This window comes from Ipomoea triloba, chromosome 3 (assembly GCF_003576645.1).
Source record: "Ipomoea triloba cultivar NCNSP0323 chromosome 3, ASM357664v1".
NCBI lineage: Eukaryota > Viridiplantae > Streptophyta > Magnoliopsida > Solanales > Convolvulaceae > Ipomoea > Ipomoea triloba.
Window position 1 is genome coordinate 16,182,246 of NC_044918.1, and position 25,907 is coordinate 16,208,152.

Below are 25,907 nucleotides of genomic sequence, written 5' to 3' on the forward strand. Positions count from 1 at the left end.
AGTGGCACCAGTGTACACTCTTACATAGAAGAGAGTTGGTTTGAGCATACTATATTGTAGTACTAAAAAAAACTCTGTTTAGCACCGATTTTGCAAAGCCGGTGAAGGTTCGAGAGTCTGCAAGGCCAAAATAAAAAAAAATAAAGTTCGAGTCTCACCAGCATGAGCAACCTTTCAAAATAAGGTAAGATTCTCTGTCGAGTGGGGACGTTAGGCCATTGAGGTCGAAAATTCAGCCTTTTTAGAAAGAAATTATATTACTCTCTCTTTCTTATTTTATGTGTCAAATTCGATTAACGTGATTTGACTAAAATTATTTACAATTGTAACTGCATATACATAATAATATGTTAATTGTAATAGATATATAATTTATTAACGTTAGTTGTAAATATTTAATTTTAATATTATATTAAATCAAATTTCACATATAAAATGCACCATAATCTATGATATATCGATTTTCGATCAAAATCAAAATGATCAATTTAATTTTAATGGATCTTGGGCTTTTCAGTTGACTGGTCCAGTGGGCCATATGTTGGCCTGGGAATCGGGTCCATCCAGGAGTAAGATGAAAATGTAGGGACTTTATTGTAAATTTCCGGATTGAGTTCTATGCAACAATCATTGGAAGACTCGGCATTCAATTGTGGCAGCTAATTTGCAAATCGGAAACGGAATCGCAATCGAAATCGCGCTGACGGCGAGACAGTGAGGCAGGGAAGAATATGTATCATCCGACTAGAGGTGGTGTTCGCGGTGGTCGCGATCGTAAGTTCTCCCTTCTCTTCCATTTCATACTTTCATTACCGCAGTTTTAGGGTTTGCTTTCGTATACGCGTAATTCGTCTACTAAGGACTAATTATGCAGAAATTCATATAAGAAATTCCTAAATTTGTTAGTTTTACCTGTTTCTGGATCTGTACTTGATTCATTACCGCTTAATTTAGTGAAAATTGCAGAAAATAATCTACTGGATGTAATTGTGATGTCGTTAGGGTTGAGAACAAAGTTTTTTTTTTTATGGAGTTTAACTAAGATATGCTAAAGTGGTTGTTCACTTGTTCTTAATGTCTGACAAGCCTTAGGAGCTAATTTCTCTTTATAGTTCATGCTAATAGACAATTGTAACTTATGTAGTTTATGTAAGTTTGATTTTGCATTCAACATGGATTATGTGATTAATATTTCCTTCTTCTTTTTTTTTTTTTTTTTTTTTTGCAGAATTTACCTGGGATGATGTAAAAGTTGATAAACATCGTGAGAACTATATAGGCCATAGTATCAAAGCACCAGTTGGAAGATGGCAGAAAGGTATTATTGTGTACTTAATTTGTATTTGTACAGACAACAGAGAAAGAGCTACTGATTTATTGATGCTATTGCAATGATATGTGACATCCTCCTTTTTGCCTAGCTTTAATGCTATACTGTTTCTTTTCTTCTATCTCCTATTGTTGTTCTTTTCGATTGATCTTACTTGTATTTGACCTTATTCTACAGGTAAAGACCTTTTCTGGTATGCACGTGACAAGAAATCTCAACAATCAGATATGGATGCAGCAAAAGAAGAGATACGAAGGATTAAGGAAGAGGAGGAGCAAGCCATGCGGGAAGCTCTAGGCCTAGCTCCTAAACGTGCTGCCCCGTCTCAAGGTAACCGACTAGACAAGCATGAGTTCTCTGAGCTTGTGAAACGAGGCTCCACAGCTGAAGACCTGGGAGCTGGCCACGCTGAAGCAGCTCAGGTTCATGGCCTTGGGTTTGCTAAGTAAGAGTTTAAAATGCCTTATTAGAGAACTTATTTTGTGAATCTGAGAAGTTGCATTTCTCGTTGCAGAAACTGTTAATTATAAGTGTCTGTCAATCTATCATTGTTTTTATGTTTCTGCTTGCATCTCCCACTTCTTGATCTTCTAGGGTAGGCAAAGCAAAGAAAACAAATAAATTTCATCAAATGAACCGTAGGTTTTTTATTTTTATTTTTTACATAGTTAAGAGGAACAATGGTATAATATATCACTTGCAATAAAATTAGATATCTCTCCGTTTTTTATTGCTCACTCTAACTTTTGGAACTTGGCTGTGCAGAGTGCCTCAACCTTGGAAAGAATCAAGTTCACTGTCCAATCTCCCATCCAGTGAAAAGATGGAACCTTCAGGGAACACAAATGTGCAGAGGCCCGAGGCGCCGACTAGAAGCGAGCAAGAAGGCTCGGAGAACGAAAGAAGCCAGAAGAAGAGAAGACGCGAAGAGAAGAAACACGAGAAGTATGATAGGCGAGAGAAACACGAGAAGCATGATAGGCGAGAGAAACGACATTCTCGTGACTCAGATGAAAGGAGGAAACATAAGAGAGACAAGGAGAAGAGAAGACATGATTCTGATTAGCTGGCCTTTGAATATGTATCAACTATCATGTACTCCTGTTGGATGTGATTCAAAAATTGCTACTGTTATTTTACTGGAAATTGATTCTGAATTCTTGCATATGATGTTGGATGTTGGTTAATCTGGAGTATGTGATGTTATTCATATATGTCAATTTGCCCTATGGAGGGATTGGAAAGTCCAATTAGTACATATTTCTCGAGAGGGTATATGTCTGGGACTGGAAAGTTCAATTAGTACATATATTTTGAGAGTAGAATTTTGCTGTAAATTTTTTGGTAAAGACTCTCGTTTAATGCTCCTGATTATTGAGTGAATCTCATTTAGGCATAGAAGAGGTCTTCAAATAATATATTTTTATTTTTAGTATATTAAAAGTATACTTTTTTTATGATCAGCATAAATATTTGTCCAACTTAAGCAATTGTTATATCATGGAACCATAAAAGTTAACACATTTTATACTTATAATTATCTCTTTTTTACAAATAATTTGATAATTAATAACACATAAAAATTATAAACAACAGATACAGAATATCTCAATTATAGATATAAGATTATTTTTGGACTAGGATCTACCATAGGTAAGGTAGTGGTCCACTGTATAATTTTCCCAGCTTAAGTAGTTAAGTTTGACGTTTTTCAAAAAAAAAAAAAAAAAGTAGTTAAGTTTGACACTCTCGTAATTCACGAAACCTGAAAATGTGCTTTTCTTCTCCGTCGAAGCATAAAATGTCAGCTCACACGGGAAGAGAATAGAATAGCATAGAATATAACCCAAAGGCCAAAGCTTCGTTCTTTTTCGTTTCTGTTACTGTTATGGAATCTATAATCCTATTATTCACTCGACTTGATAGAAACAAACCAGAAGAAGAACAAGGGACACGAAATTGTTGAAAACCGGATTTAAAACATCTTAGTTAAATGATTCATTGTTGAATTTTAGCTGGATTAGATTGTTGAATTGATTCGTTGATCGGCCAAAGAATCTGGGAAATTTGATTGGAAACAATCGGAGAGGGGGAAAAAATGGTGTCTGCAAATAGAGAAATGGCGGTGTATTGCTTTGATACCTTGGTGGCTTACTACAACAGCGAGCAAACCCCTCCCCCTGCTTTCGATGAGGGTCAACAGTAAATCTCTGTTACTTTAAGTAGTATATAAATTTGTACTTCATTTTTTGGGGTTTAGTTTCCATGAGCTTGAACTTCCATTTCGTATAATTTTCGTTCTTTTTATTGTTTTGTTTGTAAATTGTTGAAAATTTCCACTTTTGAGTGTTGAGGACCAAAGGAGATAAATCAGCTTAGATTATTGCATAGTTGACCTTCTCAAATTAAAAAGATCAATAGGCGGGTCCGCGTCCGGAACTTGTAATCTGGGTTACTAAGTCAATAGTCTGACCAACTTAGGATGTCTAGAAAACCTCGTGTTATCTGTGTGTGTGTTTGAAAGGGTCTTTCTTTCTTTTCTTTTTGTATTGATTCCTTGTTTGGATGTTGATAGTCCAGAGATATTTTGTTTTTTGAATGTTTCTTTGAGCAATGAACTCTATGTCTCTATGCCCTTCAGTCAGAATTGTGATTTGGGTATTTGGGTTGAAGGCAACATGGTAATGACTAATGAGTTTAGACATCCTCTCTTTCCTACTGCAACTATTAATCTGAGAGTTTGCTTTTAAGGTTGTATGAGTGTATGAGGTAATTGCATGGATTATGTGGTGCTTATGGAAATGCCTTTTGGGCCGCTTTGTTTTTGTGTGGAATTGGATAGAGTCGAGGCTATTTTGTAATTCCATCTTGTATATATATGAGCATTGCAAACTGTTCTTTGTGACTGTTTAACAATTTACGGAAAAGAGAAGCTCTTAGCAAAATTCGTTTTTGAATTTTATTGTAATTGTTTCTTTCCTTTTGAGTTTTGAGCTTCTTATAACCTTTTGAATCTTTAAGTTGCTGCTTATTACAATGTGGGTTCTGTGTGAAATATGTACACCAAATACTTGCCACTTATCAGTTTCTGCAATTTCTCCAATATGTTACGAGTTTCTGGAAATCATTTTGGTTTGCTTTATGTCTGATAATGTACTTTCTTGTGAACACATCACGCCAACTTTCATCCAATGGGGAGTTAACTTTTTGTAGAATTACAGTTTTGGAATAGGTCCTGATGATTTCTATTAGATAAGCTAAACTGAATTGCTACCGTTTCCTTAAATAGAATGCACTGATCTGAAAATAAGATTTTGGATTTACCATATTTGGTCTAATTATCTTGGCTTCAGCCCACTGTTTGTGACTTGGAAGAAAGCGGTGAATGGCAGCGAACCTCTTCTGCGTGGATGCATTGGCACTTTGGAAGCTTGTGGCCTTATTAACGGTTTCAAAGATTATGCACTAACCAGGTAAGCTGGGAAAGAAATTTCCTTAGGAGTTCATCTTTTTTCTTCTTGATTACTCTAGTGGATTTGGTAGTAGGAAAACTTTCTCTGATCGTAGACTTCTTCAGCTGCATTTTTACTGTAATTCTTTATGCAGTTGTTTCAAGTTGTTTTTGTTTTTATTTAAAAGCCGAATCATACACTTGGTGTGGGCAAAATGAAGACCTAAGTAGTTGTCAACCCCAAAAAGTAATCATATTGCCTGCACAGGCAGCTCAGTTGGTTCCTAGGTCGTAAGTTGTGGGCAAGGACACAAAATCGAGCCCTGACAGCTGCAGTGTGGGACTTATACCCAATGTGGTGGGATTCTTGTGGGCACCAGACACTGGTCCTTCCACCTATTGCACTGTTGAGTCACCGTGATTTACCTCTCCACTATTCTGTTGGGCTGGGGTGTGGAGGCCTGGGGGCGGGGGAATTTCGCCTTTTGTGGGCAAAGTAATCATATTCCATAGCAATATCCAAATCTATTTTAATTGATCCTGATTGATGAATTATTCTTACATCCTAACATTTTTGTCTCGAAATGTCACAGTGCTCTAAGGGACCGCCGTTTCCCTCCAATACAGGCTAAAGAGTTACCTAGTTTGGAATGTTCAGTATCTGTTCTGACAAATTATGAGACTGCACTTCACTATCTCGATTGGGAGGTATTACTCTGACGTAATATAATAGTTTATGCTATGCATGATAGAGATACGCATGCTATTTGTTTTGTGATTCAGCTTTATAGTTCATTAAGTGACTAGATTTTCCTGGCCGATCAAAGCAAAAGCTTGCTAAGAGCTATGAATTACAGCATTCGGGTAAGCTAGTAATGCTGCATTCTAGGTGATGGCATTATTCCTATTCAAAGCGGGATAAGCTTCTTGCTTTTATCACACAAACCAGTAGGCCGGTTTTTGGTCCCTCTTAGCTAATATTGCATTTATCACAACAATATATTATCTTTGATTTTCAAGAATTTTGTGTTTTCTTGTAGGTTGGGAAGCATGGAATAATTATTGAATTTATTGACACGGACTATAATATCACAAGAAGTGCCACATACCTCCCCGAGGTAGCTGCTCACGAAGGTGGAATTTGGTCGAATTGATCAATTTGTTAATTTCTTTCGAGTACTAACAACCCTTTCCCCCTATATTGCACTCACGACGCTACTACAAGACTAAAATTTGCCAAATGAACTAACCAATTTGGCTTGTGGTCGGGATTTACTGACTCTGGCTTTCGTTTGCTCTCAGGCTGGACAAAAACCAAAGCTATCAACTCACTGATGTGCAAAGCAGGCTACACCGGCGCCATCACTGAATTGCTTAGAAAGAACGTCCAGCTAACGCGATATGAGAGCACGGTATTTACCTTGCACTACCGCGAATACGTTGCCTATGTGAAGACAACCAGAGGCGTCGCTCCGAATATTAATGGGACAGACCAGGAAACTTTTGACTTGCAGAACAAATTTAGTAACCCTAAGATGATTTAACTGATCTGGAGGAATTTTCATTTCCAGAGAAGTATGGAACTAATGTGTGTATGTTCCAACATGGTGTAATAATTGATAGTGTATCTAACACCAATCTAAAGACAGCAAAATCAGTTTGTGTTGACAAGTTCACAATATCAGACCATGATTCAATGTTTGTAATACAAGAGACATTCCATTGCACCAAAGTACATAATAGCAATCAAATTCAGCTCAGTCATATGATAACTTGTTCTGTTTCAGTAATTCAGAAACCTAATAAAAGGTACTAGACCTATAATGCTTCCACAAAGCAGCAGCATTGGTACATAGATGAAATTAACAAGGTGATGACTGCATCAGCAGCTACTAGCGCTACGATCTGGCAACGGGCTCCAATGCTTCAATAGTAACAACGCTGTTTCCCCGAATAACCTAAAAAAAGTAACGTTGCAGTAAGTAACAAATGGAAGTTGAAAAATTTAACAGGGATTGCACAATACGCAAATCTTTTATAGTAACTACTTCATGTCCATCCAAAAGAAAAGAAATGCCTGAACTCAATGAAGATCGAAAGTTGGGGGAAATGAAGACTACTAACCACCATGCCAATATCATTCTTTTCATTGCCATTAACCTCCACAGTGTTATCAATGACCAAATTCATGAACTGATCAAACCCACGAAGAGTCCCAACTACCATGCGATTGGCATTCAACTTAACTGCAAAAGAATGTGAATTGGATTACTTTGCATCTGAAAACCCCCCTCTAAGTAGAGGGGGATATTATAAAGATACAAAGGTCAAACACAAGACACTAACTCTCGGAGATTGATGCACCATAAGCATTACACATTTTTGCGTTTCCTAAGCTTAACAATCTTGTCTAATTCCTCAGCGTTTTATATATCCACACATCTTAAGCAAATTCCACAAAGCACATGATAGACAAACTCAACAATGAGCCAAAAGCATTTATGCAATATGCAAGTAATTACTCAAAAAAACTACATAAAAGTCAAAACAAGCAACAACTGATTTGCTTGGAAATGCATCTTGTAATTGATTGTAATATAGTGCATATTCAATTATTCATTCATCCATGGATATATAATTTAAGATTGTAGAGCAACCTCTATTTTCAAATATTTACTAATTAAATAACAAAGGGTAAAAAAAAATGGAGAAAATATAGAGCAAATGAAACAAGGAGCAATATAACTCATGAATCTCGTATATCCAAATAATAAAAGTAGTAGCCATAAACAAATAGACTATGGATAAACCCTAAATCGCAAATTCTAAACCCTAAACCATGGCAACAACAAAGTAAAGATTTAAACAACAAAAAGCTTAATTTCACTGAAAGATTAAGAAAAAGTAACCTACTTTGGAGTTTCTTGTCCATGTACCTGCAGAATGTGGGGGAAAAAAACACAAAAAACAATTCATTTCGGGTCAACATTCGAATGAACGTAATATGATTAACAAAAATAGAAATGAAGAGAGAAGAGAGGGACTAACTTTTTGAGATCCGGAGGCTGACCCGACCGACTCATGCTGCTGCGCTTCCCGTTTTCGTCTCAGACAAAGAGAAGTGAAGAAGAAAGTTTGCAGCTCGACGAAGCTTAGCTGCTTTATTTCCCATTCCCCACCCGCCTCGGGCAATCAAGGTTGACGGGATCGGGCCGATAACCCGGCCCATGTCGATAATAACCCACGCCCGCAGGCCGCAACCGAGCTCTGGGCCGCGCCTTCTCAACTCATTATTGCCTAGATCGAAATGACTACTTGACTACTTCCCTGCTTACAAATGATAATTACAGATGAAATTTGTTACATCTCGAACTTACAAAAATTGTGGAGGGTTAGTAATAACTTAGCAACTTTTATAGATAAGATGATTAGTACATAGTGTCTAGAGCTACTCTGACAAGAAAGCAAAGAAAGTAGAGGTGGGCAAATCTCGAGTTTGGGGCTCCGGGTTGGTCTTATGTCGGGCTCGGACCTAGGTTAGCACAGATCAAAACTAGCCCAAAATAACTTGGGTCAATCCCGGGGCAATTTATATCGTGGATCAGGGTGCACAATGCATTGTGCATCCCGTACAAAAACGACGTCGTTTTGGTCATTTTAATTAATGGTTTTTTTTTTAAATCACGTTTCCCATTTCCCGGTCTGTGTATTTGTGTTAATATTCTATGTATTCTTGGAAGACATTCTGTGTATTGTAGACTATGATTCTGTGTATTCATGTTAGGGGTAGTTGTGACGTTTTTGTGTATTCAAATGTTAGGAGGATGATTTATGTGTAGTTGTATCAATATTCTGTGTATTTCCTCAAGTCATTATGTGTATTCTAGACAAGGATTTTGTGTATTCATATTAGTGGTACTTAAATACAGGGTGATGTGTTTGTGTATTAGGTGTTTTCACATTTTGTGAATTCTTTGAAGGCATTCTGTGTATTGTAGACTACGATTCTATGTATTCATGTTAGAGGTACTTAAACATAAGTTGTGACGTGTTTTGTATATTCGAATGTTAGGAGGATGATTTCTGTGTAGTTGTGTCAATATTTTGTGTATTCACTCAAGTCATTTTGTGTATTCTAGACAATGAATACCTTGAAGTCATTCGTGTCCGCGTCCACTAACATCGAAACGATGTCGTTTTGGAGCAAGGTCCACAGTGCACTGTAGACCCTGGTCCGCAATATAACGATTGGGTCCTGGGCTAGGCTCAAAATTTTTTACATTTATTTTTATGTAAAATATGAATAAGCCGGTTCATGTTTAGACTAAGCCTACATTTTCAAGACTGTTTTTACAATAAAGTCAATAAAGTCAAACTTTTAATTACATTGTTGTTGTCAATATTAATTTCTGTAACTTGAAATGCAATCTGTAACTTAAAATGTAATTGAGCTACCGGTGGGGCACAAATGACAATTCTTTAATGAGGTGCAGGTTTAGATTATCTGTCATAAGTAACAACGAAACCAGCATAACATGACAACTAACATACAAAGTCGAAGCACACAAATATAATCATACCCACCCCGCCCGGCCCCAACGGGAGCGTACGTCTTTACACTTTCCGACAGCTTTCATGAAAGTTAGCTTATTTTCTTCATTTCATTTCATCATATTCCTTCACAATCAAGCTTCCATTCTTCTACTGTACCTACTATATATATCTTTTATAGATATACAGATATGCACAACACATACATCTGTAAAGTGTGTAGTAAGCTGTCTTTCGGATAAATCAATGATTGTACATCATCATTTTCACTTCTGTTAAGGATTCTTGTTTCTTCGCTTACTCTACCTCTTAATTTGCTGCTTTATTAATTAAGATTTCTTCCATTCTATTGATTTCAATTCAATTCAATTCATCACAACAACCAATAAATTTTCCCTTTTTCTTGATGGGTAATTGCTTGAAGAAGCCGAGGGATTCGACGGCAGAGATCGCGCCGGGCGACGTGATCAGTCACCGATCGCCGCCGGTCGAGCACCGGCCGGCCGGCGACGTGATGATGAAGAAGGACCAACCGGCTGTCAAACTCTACGGGACACCGTTCGGCATTGACACATACTACCTGCGATTCGCGCTTCTGTACAAGCCCGTGGCTCTCAAGTTCGTGCCGTCCGACAGCCACGACACGGCGGCGATTGAGTACGAGTCCGACGTCGTTTCCGGCTCCGTCGACAGCCTGGTGCGTTACTTGGACGACAAGTTTCCCGAGCCGCAGCTGCTGACTGGCGCCGGGGCGCGGCTCGGCGAAACGGCGACGCCGGTAGTGGTGCGGGTGGTGGCGCTGCAGCACCGGAGCATGGTTTGGCACCTGGAGAGGATGGCGAGGTGGGCGGAGGACCTGGCGGCGCGTCGAGGAAAGGCTAGGGGGGATCCGGCGATGGGTAGTCCGAGAATGGAATTGAAGAAATTTGGAAGGAGCTACTCTCAGTTGCTGGAGGTGTTATTAGAGCATGCTCAAATGGAAGAGAAAGTTGTGTTCCCAATCTTGGAAAAAGCCGATCGAGGTATTCATAATTGTTCAATTTCATTTTTTTTTAGGTAAACTAACGGTTACTATACAAGGTGTGCACCAGTAAACCTAGTCTTGTGGTCAGACAAGGGATTCTAAACTTAGAACCTTGTAGTTACCAAGCTAATTGTCTGATCAATTTGGCTAGGTTGCCTCCATGTTTTTCTTGTTTCTTGTTAAGAATTGAGGATGTTTGATTGTCTGACCAACTTGGCTGGGTTGCCCCATATTTTTCTTGTTTCTTGCTGAGAATTGAGGATTGTTCTGTAAGCAAGATAATGAGTGGAATCATTGGTGATAATGCAGGATTGTGCAGAGCTGCAAATGAGAAGCATGCAAGGGATCTGCCTGTAATGAATGGCATCAAAGAAGACATTAAATCCATAGGAGTTTTGGATTCAGGGAAACCTGTCTACCAAGAAGCCCTCTCCAATCTCAAAACTCGCCTCAAAACCTTAAAGGTACATTATATATTCTATAGCACGTCTCACTATCAACTTACACTTTCACTTAATACAAAACACACATCTTTTAATTTGGTATCAGAACAGTTAGGTTCCGTTATTGTGCACAAAATTGACGGGAAACATTCCCGATTTGGCAGGAGCATTCAAAGCAACACTTTGAAGAGGAAGAAAGGGAGTTACTGCCACTGATGGAAGCAACAGATCTGAGCAAACTGCAGGAAGTGAAGGCCTTGGAACAGTGCCTGGACACAATGCAGGGAACTCACTCCCATCTCTTCAGGTTCTTCATGGAAGGCCTTCTCCCTCGCGACGCGATGCAGTACATGGACATGATCGCTAGGTGCAGCGACAACGAGAGAGTGTGCAGGCTGTTCCGGTTGGTCGTCGAGAAAGAGAACAGCTTAGGGTTGGCAATCAGCAATACATTAAAATAGACAGCAGATAATGAAAAGCTAAGAATCATGAGTTGGCTGGTGCTGATGAGGATGTTTTTTTTCCTTTGCTTTTAGATGAAGTAAGTGAATATGATATGATGGTTGCTTTACTTTACTCAAGCTAGGACCATCAGTTTATTATATGTATATTTTTATGATCACTTCTTTTGGTTGGTGATGATTGATAGACAGATAGATGCAGATCTGAGAACAATAAGTTGATCTGTAAATGGATAGGGTAGGATATATATATGTTCTTGATTATATATACATTTGTTGTGATTTATTGATGTAAACAATATTGATGTTTAAAGCAAGCTAAGGTGGAAAGTCATATATATGATGGTGATGAACATGGATTGTTGCCTTTGGTGAACAGAAAGGCAGAAAGCAAAAGCAAAGACAAGATTCTGGATAAGAGCAACAACCTTATTGCATGTTCCATTTTTATCTTCTTAAATTTCCCTTCCTGTTCTCATGTACAGATACACTGATACAGTGCAATCATCTATACTGATTGGGATAATGAGGGGTCTGTACACTATGGACATGGGATGACCTCCATGGCAGAAGAACAAGCAAAAGAGTTCCCAAAAACAGTTATTGACGACTCTGCTGGGGATCGAACCCAGAATCTCTGGTTCCGTAGACCAGCGCCTTATCCATTGGGCCACAGAGTCATCCGTAAATTTTTATTACAGAATACATTTAATACAATAAATATTCTTTAATTTAGTCATTTATTTGAAAAAAATAAATCTAGATACACTTTTGTAATAGAGTTATTGTCAATTTTCTTTTTGCCTTCATATTTTTCCATGGTTTGGTAATCACTAGATTGTGTTAGCGATTTTGACCGATGAATTGTATTAGCGTTTTGTAAATAGTTGTCTAATAAAATTAGTTATTTATTATTAATGTGACATTTAAAAAGACATATGAATATGGTGTTTGGAAAATGAATTACAAGCCATGTTTTATTTTGTTTGACCAAATTCAAGTGATTATATTCATTCAGAGATTTGTACTAGAATACTACATAATCAATAGAATTAGGCAGGGATAGCGTTTTAATTGTCAGTTGAGGTAGTTGAGGGATGGATTGATTTTACGATCAAAGCAGTCGATGGTTGACTAACACAATTGGTTGAAAATAAAGTATGATGCTAAAGAAATTAGGAAGAAATTGGGTATTGTTATTGTTTAGAGTGAAAAAGATTGTGAACCCCTTACAAGTTTTTTTTTTTTTTTTTTTCAGAATATTTATACAATTCGAACTACCAACTAAGGCACTCAGTCTAAATATGAAAAGTGAATCCCCCGAATAAAGGACATTAATTACAAAGTAAATTCATTTTTTTTTTAGTTTGTTTATACAACTCAAACACATTTCTTGTCTTTGTCTTTGGAGGATAAAAATTAAAAAATTATAGACTAATATTGCAATATATTACCAACTCTTTGACATATATGGACATATGGTGTCATACATATGAATCAATAACATATTCAATAATATGAGTAATTTTTAATCCTAAGTGTATATCTTGCCATGATGCCATCTTTTGCAAAGTTGCATATATGTAAAAAGTGATGTCAAGTATTGCAATTCTACTGATAGAATTAAAAGTCAAACCAAAGAGGACAACCAGAACTTATTCGGATATATATATGGTTGAGGGATTCGACGTAGGAGTTGAAATTCATGCCATAAAGACATAAAGTGAATCATGCATGAACGACAAAACAAAACAAATAATATAAGAGACAAAATTTTATCGTGTGAACATTAAAAAAAAAAATTAAAAAATTGCAATGAATAACATTTTCAAGATGAACACCTTTACCAACCTTTATCAATTCAATGTGATTAGTCAAAATGACAAGATTATTGTGTTGGGGAGAATCTTTATAGTAACAACAATGATCATGTATATATCTTGAGTTTTAGTCAATTTTGTTTGGACAATAACGAGAGAGGAAAAAAAGAAGTTGGGTATGTAGTCCTTGGTTGGTGGTCACTCTAACGTATTTGTTGGGCGCGCAAGTCATGCTCACGCCTGATTATATATATAATTTTCAAATTTCTGACATAAGTTGCAATAAATCTCAAATTAACATTAACCTTCCGATCCCCAGTTCCCCTCCCCTTTCTCTCTCACGTCTCCTCCATCTCACTAAAAAGCTATGAAAATCTCTTGTGCGCACCGCCATTTAGGTCGGTCTGTTGAGCTATTGGGCCACCGTGATTTACATCCTCCTAAATGCTCTGTTGGGCCGGGGTGTGGGGGAGCCCTTGGGGTTGGAGATCCAACCTTTTGAGAGAAGAATAAGCTATGAAAATCCCTAAAAAAAAAAAAGAAAAAAGAAGAAGAAGAAGAATATAGCCCATAGAAATCCTCCTCCGAGCAGTTTGAGTTTTGTCAATACTCTTTTAGTTGAGTCCGTTACACAAGTCTAATTGTCGAGTAATAATTATTGTAAGTTTTTCTTGTCACTCACTCAAAAAAAAATTTGATAATTTTTAAGATAATATTTAATATTATAATAGTTTTAATCCTGTGGGGAACACTTTCATTGAACGGTTTATATTGCACAACCAAATTAATTAAACAAACATTGAGTATGTGGATAGCGATGAGGTATAGATTATATATATATTCTCTATGATTTTATCCTTTTGGAAGTAGTGGAGATTAAGATGGATTGGAACTATTAGTACAACATGACAAGATTCCTTGTACAAGATGTGAAGTGTGAACAAAACTTTTTGGTTTACCTTAGAAGAAAGCAACACATTAAAATTTTGACAACTACTACTCTTGCGTTCTAGCTACAAAAGACATGTTTGATTAGTGAAATTGATTAAAAGCAATTTTTTTAACCTTTTCGCTTGGACCGTTTATAAAATCATAATTTCACATTGTTTAAGAATTGACATGATTTTAATGTAATAAAAAGATACGGAGTATTAAACTTCAATTCATCATTGTTGGCATACAAATTATGATTATGGCCAAATCTTGCTAATTTGTCATTGCTACCCACTATAATGATTGCTAAATGTCATTCTTGATTAGAAAACGAAGATGGGTTAGTATTCTTAATTTGAGAATGATAATATTATATATATATATATATATATATATATACTAGTTTTTCTTATGCGCGATGCGAAAAAAATATGTGCCCAATATTAGAATTTTATATTAAAAGTTTAAATTTATTTAAATTTTAATATAGTAAATAATAATAATAATAATAATAATAATAATAATGTAAAATATTTTTATAAATTGGATATTTATATTTTTAAAAATACTAACATATAACTCTAATATTTAATGTGTATATTTTATTATTATTATTGAAGAAGATAAGAAAATATATGATGGATGCATGTGCATAGTAACAATAGTGGAAAAGATAACGGAAGTTATAACGGTAGGGGTATATTTGTCCAAAATATTATGTGGTACAACTTTTAAAGCATAATGTACAAAAAAACTTTACGGAAAAAACGGACATAAATGAGGAGTATAACCTTCATTCACATTTATTATGTTTATATATATATATATATATATATATACATACACACACCAAATAATACTTTTTTATTAGAATATGAGTATGATCGATCATCAATTTGGACAAAAAAATAAAGACATCAATCAAGGGTAAAAGAATGATAATGATGGCTAACCATCATCTATTTGGCAAGGAACAATAGCCAAGTCTCACCATTTTCATTATGAGAATAATAGATATGTTTGGGGCAAGAATAATATATATATATATATATATATATATATATATATGATCATCATCCATTCAGTTATCGATATTCGTTGAATGTAATTAAAGATGTTTTTTATTCTAATATTTATTTATTTTTCATTCTACCCAAAAACGGTGAAATTTATTACCTCTACACCTCGACTTAACAACATTGTGGAGGATGGTGAAATTCCAAACTGCAGTTGCCAGTGTATGATCATATGTTCGGTTTATAATCTGTTACCAAAAAACAAACTGAGCTATCCATGCGGGCTATTTTCATTTTTTCAACCATGCAACAAATTAAAAATATGTAATATTTTTCTATTGTTCATATCACACACACACACACACACACAAACCTTACCAAATTAGATTGCACACATTTACAATCAATTAGTTACAATTTTCATTAAGTGATCTGAGACTAAAAATGCTACTTGAACTAATTTTACACATTTAATAATTTAGGAAGCGACTCTACACTACATGTATGCCTTAGAGATTAAAAATACATTTTCTTTTGAATTATTCTAATATTTACTTATTTTGGATTCTTTAAACCAACTAATATATGTGTACTTTATTATTCTTTTGTGCAGATGACATTAGATCTTGCCATTTACTTCAAATTGTATTACTTTTAATCCCAATGATTCCAAATTCAATTTCATAAAAGGACACTTTTGCCCTTCTCATTGCCAAGTTTGCAAAAACATTATTGCTAAATGATTGAAACTAGAGCAATTATTATATAACAATATCAAATTGTTTGTTAACCTTATATTGTTTATTTTATTTTATTTTTGTCCATACTAAAATGGCAACCGATCATTTTTTAATAATATATGTTTCTTATAAATAAAAAATTAAAGAAATAGAGAACTAAATGCATGTTTCTTAACACACCATACACAAACATGTAACATGCCTTAATTCTCTTTTTTTCTTTTTTAAACGAGAGAAACTCAATCATTATTTGATGATCAAACTTTTTATCCGTAAATTACACAAGAGGGATAAAGGACACTAAAAAGAAGGATTTGACCAAAGAGATGTGGACAACAATTCAACTTATAAGTTTTAAGTACGAAAATCATACTACATTAAGTCATCCTTTTGGATCCATGGCCATGACTAAACCCTTTTGCTTGATCTAAATGCATGCATGCATGCATTTCTCATTTTTAAAACATCAAAATACAAAAAGTTTTTTTTTTTTTTCCATTTCATTTCCTTCTCACTTTTTCTTTTCTACCCATATATCCAAACATAACATTAATTAGTTCTTGATATATGGTACTAATAATATATTTAAATTACAATTTAGAGAAATTGTATAATTTCATATAGTAAAACTACTTACTTAAAAAAAAAAAAAAAGGTGGCATTTTGTATTTAAAAAAAAAAAGAGATTAATATTTTTTGATTAGTTTTTTATCTAAGAATGTTAAAAAGGTTTGACTCAAACTTAAGTATCATTGCCCACCTATCCTTGAGAAGTTTATGCAAGCACCAAATGACTCTTGAGAAGGATAGCTGAAGTGAGATAGGTATCGTATCATTATTATCCACTCCTTTAGAGAACATGCAAGTACCAAATGGCATAGCATTCAAGCCAAAGTCTTTAGTTGTGTACCACAAAATTAAAGCTTGTTTATGAGTAAAGATTTAACCAAAAATTAATACGGAGTACCATTTTGCGATCTTTTACAAAATTGATGTAGAATTGTATGATAGGCAAACAATTCAAGAGACATGCATAAGATACTGGAGAAACATAAAGTATATTGCACAGTAGTATTTACTTACAAAGTGATTGATATGTACAATCGGAGCAGGAAAAAAAAACAGAAAGATAGAATTGAAGCTCCTGTTAGTCGCCGGTAATTTGGTTCATAAAAGAAACGCCAAAAGAGTGGCAGAAAACAGCGGCGGAATAATTGCTGTGGGGCTGTTGTCGGCGGCGGCGTTGCGGTGGGTGTTGTGGTGGGAATTCGCAGCAGCATATATGGGTATCACCGCCGACGATCCGTGGGGATTTTGGTTGGTTGATCCGCCGTCGGGCTGCCCGCTTTGGCCGCCGCCGTTGCTCATTCCTCCTCTTCCACCTCCACTCAGCTTGCTTTTCTCCCATATAGTCCCTAAGATTTTAAATTTGATTCGAAAAAAGAGTGACATATTAGTTTTTTTTTAATTTGAGTTGTTCAGTTATGAAAAATCTTGAATAATCTAGGTCCTTTGATGTCGTTCAACTCAGCTATGAACAACTTAAGTCTTTGCAAAACGAAGTTTACACACATTCGGATACTCGTCACATATTTTCTTTGTCACCCAAAAAAACAAGCATAACAAATAAATTGTGGGTGACAACGGAAACCCTCTGGTCACTGTGTGCATTAGATAATCTTTCATTGTGATCTAACCAACAAATGGCCACAAAAACTGATATAGATCAGATCATATTGTTCATAGCTGACCAGTTCAATTTGAGCCTTACAAACACTATTGTTGGGTATACATACAAGAAAAGCCATTAAAAAGGAAATCAAGAAACATATATACCAGAAGGTGAAGTCCTGGTAAGGGAAGAAGCAGAAGAGCAAGAACATAGGAAGAGCATGAGAAAGAAGATCATTTGAGTGGTTGCCGCCATGGCTGTCTGCTTGCTCCAAGATGATGATGTCTCAACTCTCAGCCAAAACATACTGCGCTGTACATATTAAATCATATATCCCCTCTCCAATGATCCATATTTATAATTGACGTGGCTTTCCACACCGGAATCCTTCCCACTATTTTACAACCTTAGCTTTTGTAAAGTTAAGAAAGACATCATTTCTCTCAAGAAAAGTTATATATTTCACCTATCTTATCCGATCCCACCAGCTACCCATGCTTAGGCTGAGTGGTGGAGCCTGCAATTCTGTGTCGTTTAGTTCACTAGTGATTTAGTGGTACAAATAAACCTTTGGTCTTCCGCTTATAGTTGTTTTGTGGGGTTGAAAACTTTTATTTTACTATTGTGTTTGGTAGCGTTAATAGGTTAAGCTATATGTTACCAAGTATGAAATATTGTTTGTAAGTAGAGTATTATGAAAGTGGTAGTATATGCTATGAAGTAATCAATATTCTAGGTGTATATATCCAAATAACAACGAGTTTGGAAATTTTAATAAGATTAGGAAGTGTATCTGATTTCAAGAGTTAGACCTTTCAACAAAAATTGGAGAGCTAAGGGTAGCCATAGATTTGGAGAGTGGGAGATGTGTTGGGGACCATTTGACAAGGCTTAATGTGACAAACATGCGCACGCCATTAAGGTAAATTGTGACACTTATCGAGTAGTGATGTGACTCCCACGACGACAATTAAAGGTTGGCTTTCTAGTCATATATACGATTATACGCTTCAGATATGTCTATCTGTTACTTTTGATCTTCCGTCTAACTTTTTTACAATTCTTTTTTATCGTTGAAGATAAAATGGTACTTTCTAAAACTCCACGCATAAGTTACCTTCTTCTCTCACCAATTTTAGCTGAACATGAAAAATTCACTCATGTGTGAAATCTTCTTAAACCCTATTATTCCCTTCATTTCATTAAAGAACTATCTTTTATTTATTGAATTTCTTCATATTTGACCAAGATTGGAGAAACGAAAATAAATTAGGAGTAGTGGATTTTGAGAAAATTACCATTTGTCCTTGAAACCAACAGAAAAAGTTGGACAGACAACAAAAGTTATATTACATAAGTTGATAATTAAAAGTAATTTATTTTGAAATTTAGAATTAAAATTGGTAAAATCAATATAGTCCAGAGACTAAAAGTGAAATCTTTACAGTAAAAAATTAATAAAGAGGTGGACCTCAAAATTATAAATGTGTAATTTAGGTCTAATTAGTGCACCATAAGCTTCTTAACAGAATAGTTAGCTTAATTCTTTAAAATTGACATATTCTCATTCTTTTACTTATTAACTTTTCAGGGGAACTTATATATTATTCTTTTCTAATAGTTCCGATACCTTAACTTTCTAATGATTCTGATACCTTAGAATACCTAATTATAATATCTTTGTGCACAAATAATCAAGCCGTGTTAGATTAACAAAGATTAAAGAGGGAATTTCATACCGTGTGGATGCAATGGTATGCGTTCCTTCTAGTTTAATCAGATGTATCAAGTTGGAGCATATGAGAGAATGTTTTTGTCACCCTTTTAGGTTTTACACAACATGAGTATGATTAATCTCGGTATTAAACATAAATAGGATTAGACTTAATCTGTGAGATTATATTTTATTTAGTATCACCAATTTTAGTTCCTAAATTGTCAGCGAAGTGGTGTTCAAAAAAATTTAAAAAGATATAGAGAATGGGACAAATTATTTTGTGGAATATGGGTCTAAAATACACAATTTATATACTGAATGTTCATTTAGAGGGTCGGAACATTTAGTACGTAAATGGACACGGGTATAACTATTGAGAGAATGGTGGCCCCTTAGAGGTTGGGAGGGGTCTTGATGGGCTAGGAGAAAGAATTGTGAACATTTAGTATGTAAATAGATACTGGTCCACCCCGGATCCATGGTATAATTATTGAGAGAATTGTGGCCCCTTAGAGGGTGGGAGGAGTCTTGATGGGCTCGGAGAAAGGGAACATGGTGGCTCAAGGGAGAGGAGTCTTGGTGGGCTAAGAGGTAAAGAAGCCTAGTGGCCCATTAGAGGGTGGGCTAAAAGGTTAAGAAGCATGGTGGCCCGTTACACATGCAACTGCGACACATCCTGAAAGGCGTTTATATCCATTGAATTTGCGGCCGGTCACGTTTATGGATTATATGTATGTATGCAATTAATTTGCGCAACGCCCATTTCTACATTTCTAGCTTACTTAGCTTGTTGCATGTGCATGCCCAAATTTCTTTGGCATTCCAACGTGATTGGCTCCTCATTTCTCTTATATTCATGCATGCACGTCACCATCAAGTCCTCAAGTGAGAAAACTCCAACCATTTTTCATATTTACACAGAGTTTAATTTTTATCAATATCTTGTGACAATGTGTAATCGCTCATCTCATACACCTCTACATATCGGCCCAACAATTAATCATGGTAACAACTGATTATCAAAGGCTAAACTTTTGCTCACTGCACACAAGACATCAGAGACTAGATTTTTTGCTCACTGTATACAAGACAACAGAGACTAGATTTTTTCTCACTGCACACAAGAAGTCCCTCATTTTGAGAGGAATTGCTCCACATTGTAGATACTTGATCTATATTCTCTTGTAAGGAATTTCACATCTATAATCAGTTGAGCTGTTCGGACATTACATAGAATCTTTCTAATCTCAACTTGGATAGCTACCATATATTTTTGAAGTTATAGAGATACAACCTTAAAAACAGACGTGATTACATCTGTTATATGTAAAAAGGCACTTTGCCGACTGACACTGCAGACTTTAATTTCGTCTGTACTCCCAACTTCCTAGTTTCAAACTTGCCTCCTACCTCTCTCTCTCTCTCTCTCTTCTTGCACAATTATGCCTTCACTACAGTCCCATCTCTCCTGCAACCCTGCATGTGAAGATGCCCAAGAAATAAAGCTTCTGGGCTTCGACGATGTCTACGAACAGATAGTGATGGGTTCCCCGGAGAGCTTGTTTGATCTCCCACCGGAATCATTTTGGGTCCCGAAGGGCTCCGAACAAGATTGGGTCCACCAAAACGCGAACATGCAACGCAGAACCTCCATGAAACTGCAGAACCCCCAAGACGGGTTTTCCGGCGCCGACTCCAAGTCTCAATCTCACCGTTCCTTCTCCGCCGTGAACAAATCCTCCTCCTCCTCGCTCCTCGCTCTCCCCAAACCGCGAAACCTCAAGGCGGCGGCGGGTACGAGGTTGTTCAGGAGCATGTCTGAACCGGGCGGCGGCGGGGAAATGCGGGTTGCTGAGCCGGGTTCTCCCAAGGTTTCGTGTACTGGGAGGGTGAGGTCGACGAAGAAGAAGGAGGGGGGAGGAGGAGGGAGGAGAACCGGGTTTTGGAGACGGTTCGGGTTGGTTTTGAGAAGCCGGTTTGGGACGGACCGGGTGGCGAGCAAACGCAGCGGCGAATCGCAGTCGGAGGACAAAATTCGGCGTCAGAGCTCGCTCTGATGAAACGAACTTCGTAAAGTAGGCCCCACCGTCGTACCTGCTGTTCCAAAATCCAAAGTAAATGCCGTGACTTGAGGAGTCGGGCCCCACTGCCAGAAATTCGCAGATTTAGAGATTTTGTGCCGTAGAAAAAAACTTCTGGAAAATATTTCAAACCTTTTGTTTTATTCGTTATAAGTTTGAAATCTTAATTTAAGATTTCTCTTTTTCTGTTATAATCTTAAAAATTGCTGGAAAAAAATAACTCAAAAAATATATAATCAAGTGTATGTTTAGATAATTATAAAAAATTGTCTATTGGATTCTCGTTAAAGTTATTGTACAAAAAACATTTTGCAATTAGTTGTATTATATTTTACTCATATTTTAATTTTTATGTCAATTTTATTTTTTTAGAATCCTCTTATTCATTGAATAGGATTACGACGAGATAATTAAAACAATTTGAATTAAATTATGAATATCGAGTCATTTTAAGTTCAATTTGAAGTATTCCATTTACTTGTTGAAGTTGCAATTAAACTATTACACATATCCCGATAAATAGAAAACGACTATATATGTGCACGCGCCCACACGTAACTAATGTGATGCAATTGTAATGATAGAATATAGGTTAATTCTCGGGTCATATGGGTGAAGTTTGGGAGAAAAGACCCAAGATTAATCTCGGTTCACACAAAAAAACGCTGGTTAATTTCATAACATACTCAAATTAATCTTGATTCACATAAAAAACAGGTTCGAGCTCTCCACATCTCTTAAGGGACAAGAGTGCACGGTCACTCACCCCAACCAATCTTCACCTTAAATTTTGAGATTAAAACATCTTACAAAATGATTAATTCAATTTTATTATTGACCAAATAAACATCAAAGTACAGACATTCAATTCAATGTGCAGTGCCAAAATGCTTAAAGGCAACATGCAGCTAGAAACCACAACACACAACAAATTATTCATAGGGGCAATTTGATCTTCCAAATCCCAAATGTTTAAAAGCAACAAGCTAAGAATTGTACCCAAAGATTCAAAGCCCACATTCATAGGACTAATAACATGTAAGAATTGTACCAAAAGATTCACAGACCACATTTAATTTCATAGGATTAATACCTAATATGTCTTCTTACTTCTCATGTTACAACAGACATGACCACTTGCTGCTGCTGCTTAATTTCTCAGTGAACTTCTTCTTCCTTGTGGGTGTGTATAACGCAGTCTGATCTCGGGTACGAAATGCATAGCAGCGCAAAGCCTTTCTCCATTTGGCTCTCGTCGAGGAATGCCCCTTCCGATTGGTCCACCGTGCCAGAAACCACTTGTCCTGCACAGGAAGAGCAAGAGCCAGCCCGACACGAGTATGGCAACTCTATCCCAGCCTCCTCGGCTGCATCGAGGATGTATTGATCCTCGGGGACTTGGATCTCCTTCACCTCGCCTTCTGGGGAGATCAGTTTAACATTGTATGCTGCCATTGGAGACACTTTGAAGGGGGAGGAGGATGACTTCAAGCTAGGTTTCTTAGAAGTTTTGCTTAGCAAAGGCAGAGACCTCGCCCCATTTGTGAAGGGGGAAGGTCTCAGTGGTTGCACGCCACCAAGTAAGTGACATGAAGGAATGGCAATGGTAGACATGTTACAACGTTGTACCTGAACATGTGAATGTTCAATATTTGATCAGCTTAGCAGTTTGAAAACTGTAAAAACCGAACCAAACAGACGAATAGATCTATTCCACAAACCAAACGTCATGTAAGAGGATTGACATTCTGGTGGAGCTAGCAGTAGATGCCATTCTTGTGACATTATAAACTCATGTCATTTTATCTAATTATATAGCCAAATAACAGATCTGCTTGTGACATTATAAGCTCATATCGTTCTATCTACTTATCTAATTTTTTACATTGGCCTATTTCAACGTCAATCTTTTACATAACCATAAACAGATTAGAGAAAAAGTCATTCTCAAGTAGCTAGCCTGCCCTCCCCTGTTATAAAATTCCACTGTGGGTTCAGTCCACATAGGCGATTTCAGTGGGCTATTGACTTCATTCAACCTCTAAGATCACCCATTTTTCTTCTGAATCAGACAGTATTGAATTGAAGGAAGTAGTAATTTAGTAGGTTGATGATTATAGTTCCCAACTTAATAAATTGCTGAGTCACGCTAATTTCCCCCTTCACAATATTATCGGACCAGGATGTAAAAGTCCTGAGTAAGAATAATAATCGTGGCTTTTAAGCGGGACAATTCAACAGCTCAGTGCTACGAGACTTAAGTCAATCGTTATATCATGGACCGAAATAAGCATCACTAAGACTATGGAGTCCCTTTGACTAAACCGGATACATGATACCGATTTCGTTAAAGACCACCATCACAACAACAACAACAAAAGCACGTTCGATACGGTACGAGGTAACCGAAAACAGTGTACAGTTAACCTAACAAATCCATGATTAATCAAGCAAGAAACGTGTGGGTTTACAGATACAAATATACAATCACATATATTTGTGAAAGAGAGGGAGAGAGAACTTACAGAAGCAAAAAATTGAAGCTTTCCGGTCAAGACAGAGTTTAAGCAAGAAGAGTATAGATGAGATCAGTGTAGAAGAAACAGCGCAAACGCTTCGCAGATGTAAGCTACTACTTAAGGTGGAACATCCTAGAGAGTATAAGAAGTGTCCGGAGAGAGTCGGAGAGTAGTCAGGTGTCATCATCACGCAATCTAAGTATATATAGACAGTTGTAATTATCTCTCAAAATAATACTCCATATATGTTTTATACTTTCTTAATTTTTTTAACCCAAAAAATCAATGCTTCATTTTAAAAGTTTATCATCATGTGAATATATGATCACTAATTTAAAATAGTAAGAGAAGTGACATCACACTAAATAGTAGTTAGCAGACATTCAGTTGACTTTACCGAAACTTTACAGGCAATTTTTTTTTCTTTTACTTAGGATTTAATTTCTCAATTTTGCTTTACCGTATCTTAGACTTATGAACATGTCCCAAGATTCATGATTGAGGTAAAATTTGAGATGTCCAAATGACTACAAGTTTTCTGTGTGTATATCTTGTATACAAAAAGTCTTCATCACCACTCTGCAGCTGCAAGCAAAATTAAACATTGATTGGTTGATTACTTGAGCTATCGATTTTATGTTCTTGATGTAAAATAGACCTTAATTGCTCAAAAAGGAAAAGTTTGATTCAATTTTATGTTCTTAATGTACGTAGAATATAATACTCCTGCTTTTAAGATTTTAGTAAAAGAGAAATTATAAAATGTGTGTTAGTGAGCCAATGCCAAGTGTTTGAATTGTTATCTTAGTGCCTAATTATTAGTTATGGGGCAGTTTGTTGGTTTAATTTGACTGCCATTAACCAAATATGGCCTTTACATGTGTGGAAGGACAAGAGTATAAACAGTTTGTGCAAGGCAATGGGCAATGGCTCCTACGTGTGTTAGAAAGGCACCAATGGTGCAAGCTGCAACGTCTTTTGACCAATAATATACCGCAGGTTGTCGGAGAAAAGATTCTTGCCCAAACATATTAATCAATGATTCATCTTTTAATTTTGGTGATTACTTTCCAACATGTCAAACGCCAAATTAAAATCAAACTAAAATTTAGAGTTAAGTCATTTTGATAAGATCCAAAAAAGTAAAAGTAAAGTTCAAATTGAGTTACATTAAGTCAGTACAATGGTTTACTTTTTCGGTTAAAATTAACATTTTTAGCATCTCGGTAACTAATTATGCCACAATCTTGACAATTTAGAGATTAAATGTGATAACATATCTAATTGGAGGACCAAAATCGAAATTTTCACTTATAATTGAATTATTTTTATTTTTCTAATTTTTGAGATCTAATAAGAAATCAGTTGGGCTTCTCTCAATTAAAAGGCTTTAAAATACTGTGGTCCAGTATCATTAGAACACATAATCGGCCCGACCCATTTCCACATCCATTTCAGATCGGGTCGGGTTAACTTAATTGGGCCTTCAATGTTCTAAGCGGATTCTTCTGTCTTCTTCTTCGATGGCTCTGTTTTCTGGAAGCTTGAGCTAAGAAATCTGGATACAGGAGAAAATGAGAAAGCAAGTTCTGAGCTTAACGGAGACGGCGGCGGCCAGAATACGCCAGCTATTAGAGCATCGCCAGCGGACTTTCCTCAAGCTCGGCGTCAAGTCTCGCGGCTGCAACGGCTTATCCTACACCCTCAATTACGCAGGTCAGCCTCCCAACACTAATCCATTAGAAAACTTTCAACCTTTTCATGATTAAATGGCAATCCGCATTTTGCAGATTGTAATTGAAGTCTAGGGCAAACTATAGGTCGTTGAATTAATAATTTTTTGCATGGATTAATATTTAATACCCCTTTTGTTGATTGATTTGTGTGGAATTTTACGAAATTATTCTTATGCAATATTTATCTTGGGCTTTGTAGATGAGAAAGAGAAGTTTGATGAACTAGTTGAAGACAAGGGTGTGAAGATATTGATTGATCCCAAAGCGCTCATGCACGTTATTGGCACCCAGATGGATTTTGTTGATGACAAACTCAGGTTCCTGATGCCTTCCCCAATTACACTAGCTTTCCATATTGTAGTGAACATCGAATGTTAGAAGTTTTTTTTTTTTTTTTTTTTTTTTTTTTTTTT

The 25,907-nt window shown here is 36.2% G+C and overlaps 8 protein-coding genes and 1 non-coding gene across 14 annotated transcripts in view; 5 read left to right on the top strand and 4 right to left on the bottom strand.

The window, feature by feature from the left end:
* Positions 1-619: 619 nt before the first annotated feature.
* LOC116012271 (multiple myeloma tumor-associated protein 2 homolog) lies at positions 620-2,574 on the top strand. Its single transcript, XM_031251774.1, has 4 exons — positions 620-774; positions 1,229-1,318; positions 1,508-1,775; positions 2,096-2,574. Exons 1-4 carry the CDS (start codon positions 732-734, stop codon positions 2,394-2,396), a joined length of 702 nt encoding a protein of 233 aa, XP_031107634.1. The 5' UTR covers positions 620-731; the 3' UTR covers positions 2,397-2,574.
* A 523-nt stretch (positions 2,575-3,097) lies between these two features.
* On the top strand, positions 3,098-6,513 carry LOC116014123 (uncharacterized protein At2g38710-like). Its single transcript, XM_031254125.1, has 5 exons — positions 3,098-3,532; positions 4,684-4,803; positions 5,375-5,489; positions 5,822-5,915; positions 6,084-6,513. Exons 1-5 carry the CDS (start codon positions 3,429-3,431, stop codon positions 6,323-6,325), a joined length of 675 nt encoding a protein of 224 aa, XP_031109985.1. The 5' UTR covers positions 3,098-3,428; the 3' UTR covers positions 6,326-6,513.
* On the bottom strand, positions 6,466-7,965 carry LOC116014124 (probable small nuclear ribonucleoprotein G). The gene is made up of 4 exons (XM_031254126.1): positions 7,830-7,965; positions 7,695-7,717; positions 6,906-7,027; positions 6,466-6,739 (listed from the first exon to the last, which is right to left on the bottom strand). Exons 1-4 carry the CDS (start codon positions 7,862-7,864, stop codon positions 6,680-6,682), a joined length of 240 nt encoding a protein of 79 aa, XP_031109986.1. The 5' UTR covers positions 7,865-7,965; the 3' UTR covers positions 6,466-6,679.
* Positions 7,966-9,322: 1,357 nt separating this feature from the next.
* LOC116014496 lies at positions 9,323-11,598 on the top strand. Of its 6 annotated transcripts, none has more exons than XM_031254565.1 (4): positions 9,323-9,387; positions 9,760-10,354; positions 10,666-10,820; positions 10,964-11,598. In XM_031254565.1, the coding sequence occupies exons 2-4, from the start codon at positions 9,847-9,849 to the stop codon at positions 11,258-11,260; spliced, it is 960 nt and encodes a 319-aa protein (XP_031110425.1). In that variant the 5' UTR covers positions 9,323-9,387; positions 9,760-9,846; the 3' UTR covers positions 11,261-11,598. The 6 variants fall into 6 exon arrangements, with proteins under 6 accessions (XP_031110425.1, XP_031110422.1, XP_031110424.1 ...); XM_031254562.1 differs by having other exon boundaries at positions 9,330-9,422; positions 9,757-10,354; XM_031254564.1 differs by having other exon boundaries at positions 9,330-9,422.
* A 269-nt stretch (positions 11,599-11,867) lies between these two features.
* On the bottom strand, positions 11,868-11,940 carry TRNAR-ACG. Its single transcript has one exon. It is a non-coding gene; the product is annotated as a tRNA-Arg (tRNA).
* A 4,868-nt stretch (positions 11,941-16,808) lies between these two features.
* LOC116013732 lies at positions 16,809-17,836 on the bottom strand. Its single transcript, XM_031253637.1, has 2 exons — positions 17,606-17,836; positions 16,809-17,184 (listed from the first exon to the last, which is right to left on the bottom strand). Exons 1-2 carry the CDS (start codon positions 17,745-17,747, stop codon positions 16,937-16,939), a joined length of 390 nt encoding a protein of 129 aa, XP_031109497.1. The 5' UTR covers positions 17,748-17,836; the 3' UTR covers positions 16,809-16,936.
* A 2,764-nt stretch (positions 17,837-20,600) lies between these two features.
* Positions 20,601-21,215, top strand: LOC116012975. The gene has a single exon (XM_031252642.1). The coding sequence runs from the start codon at positions 20,601-20,603 to the stop codon at positions 21,213-21,215; it is 615 nt and encodes a 204-aa protein (XP_031108502.1).
* Positions 21,216-22,043: 828 nt separating this feature from the next.
* LOC116013293 (ferredoxin, root R-B2-like) lies at positions 22,044-23,909 on the bottom strand. Its single transcript, XM_031252964.1, has 2 exons — positions 23,765-23,909; positions 22,044-22,868 (listed from the first exon to the last, which is right to left on the bottom strand). Exon 2 carries the CDS (start codon positions 22,851-22,853, stop codon positions 22,398-22,400), a length of 456 nt encoding a protein of 151 aa, XP_031108824.1. The 5' UTR covers positions 22,854-22,868; positions 23,765-23,909; the 3' UTR covers positions 22,044-22,397.
* A 1,366-nt stretch (positions 23,910-25,275) lies between these two features.
* Positions 25,276-25,907, top strand: part of LOC116013294 (iron-sulfur assembly protein IscA-like 3, mitochondrial) — a 2,836-nt gene continuing 2,204 nt past the window's right edge. The window contains exons 1-2 of the mRNA XM_031252965.1: positions 25,276-25,474; positions 25,694-25,811. Of these exons, the coding sequence (XP_031108825.1) occupies positions 25,333-25,474; positions 25,694-25,811 (260 nt within the window). The 5' untranslated portion in view covers positions 25,276-25,332. The remainder of the gene's footprint in view (positions 25,475-25,693; positions 25,812-25,907) is intronic.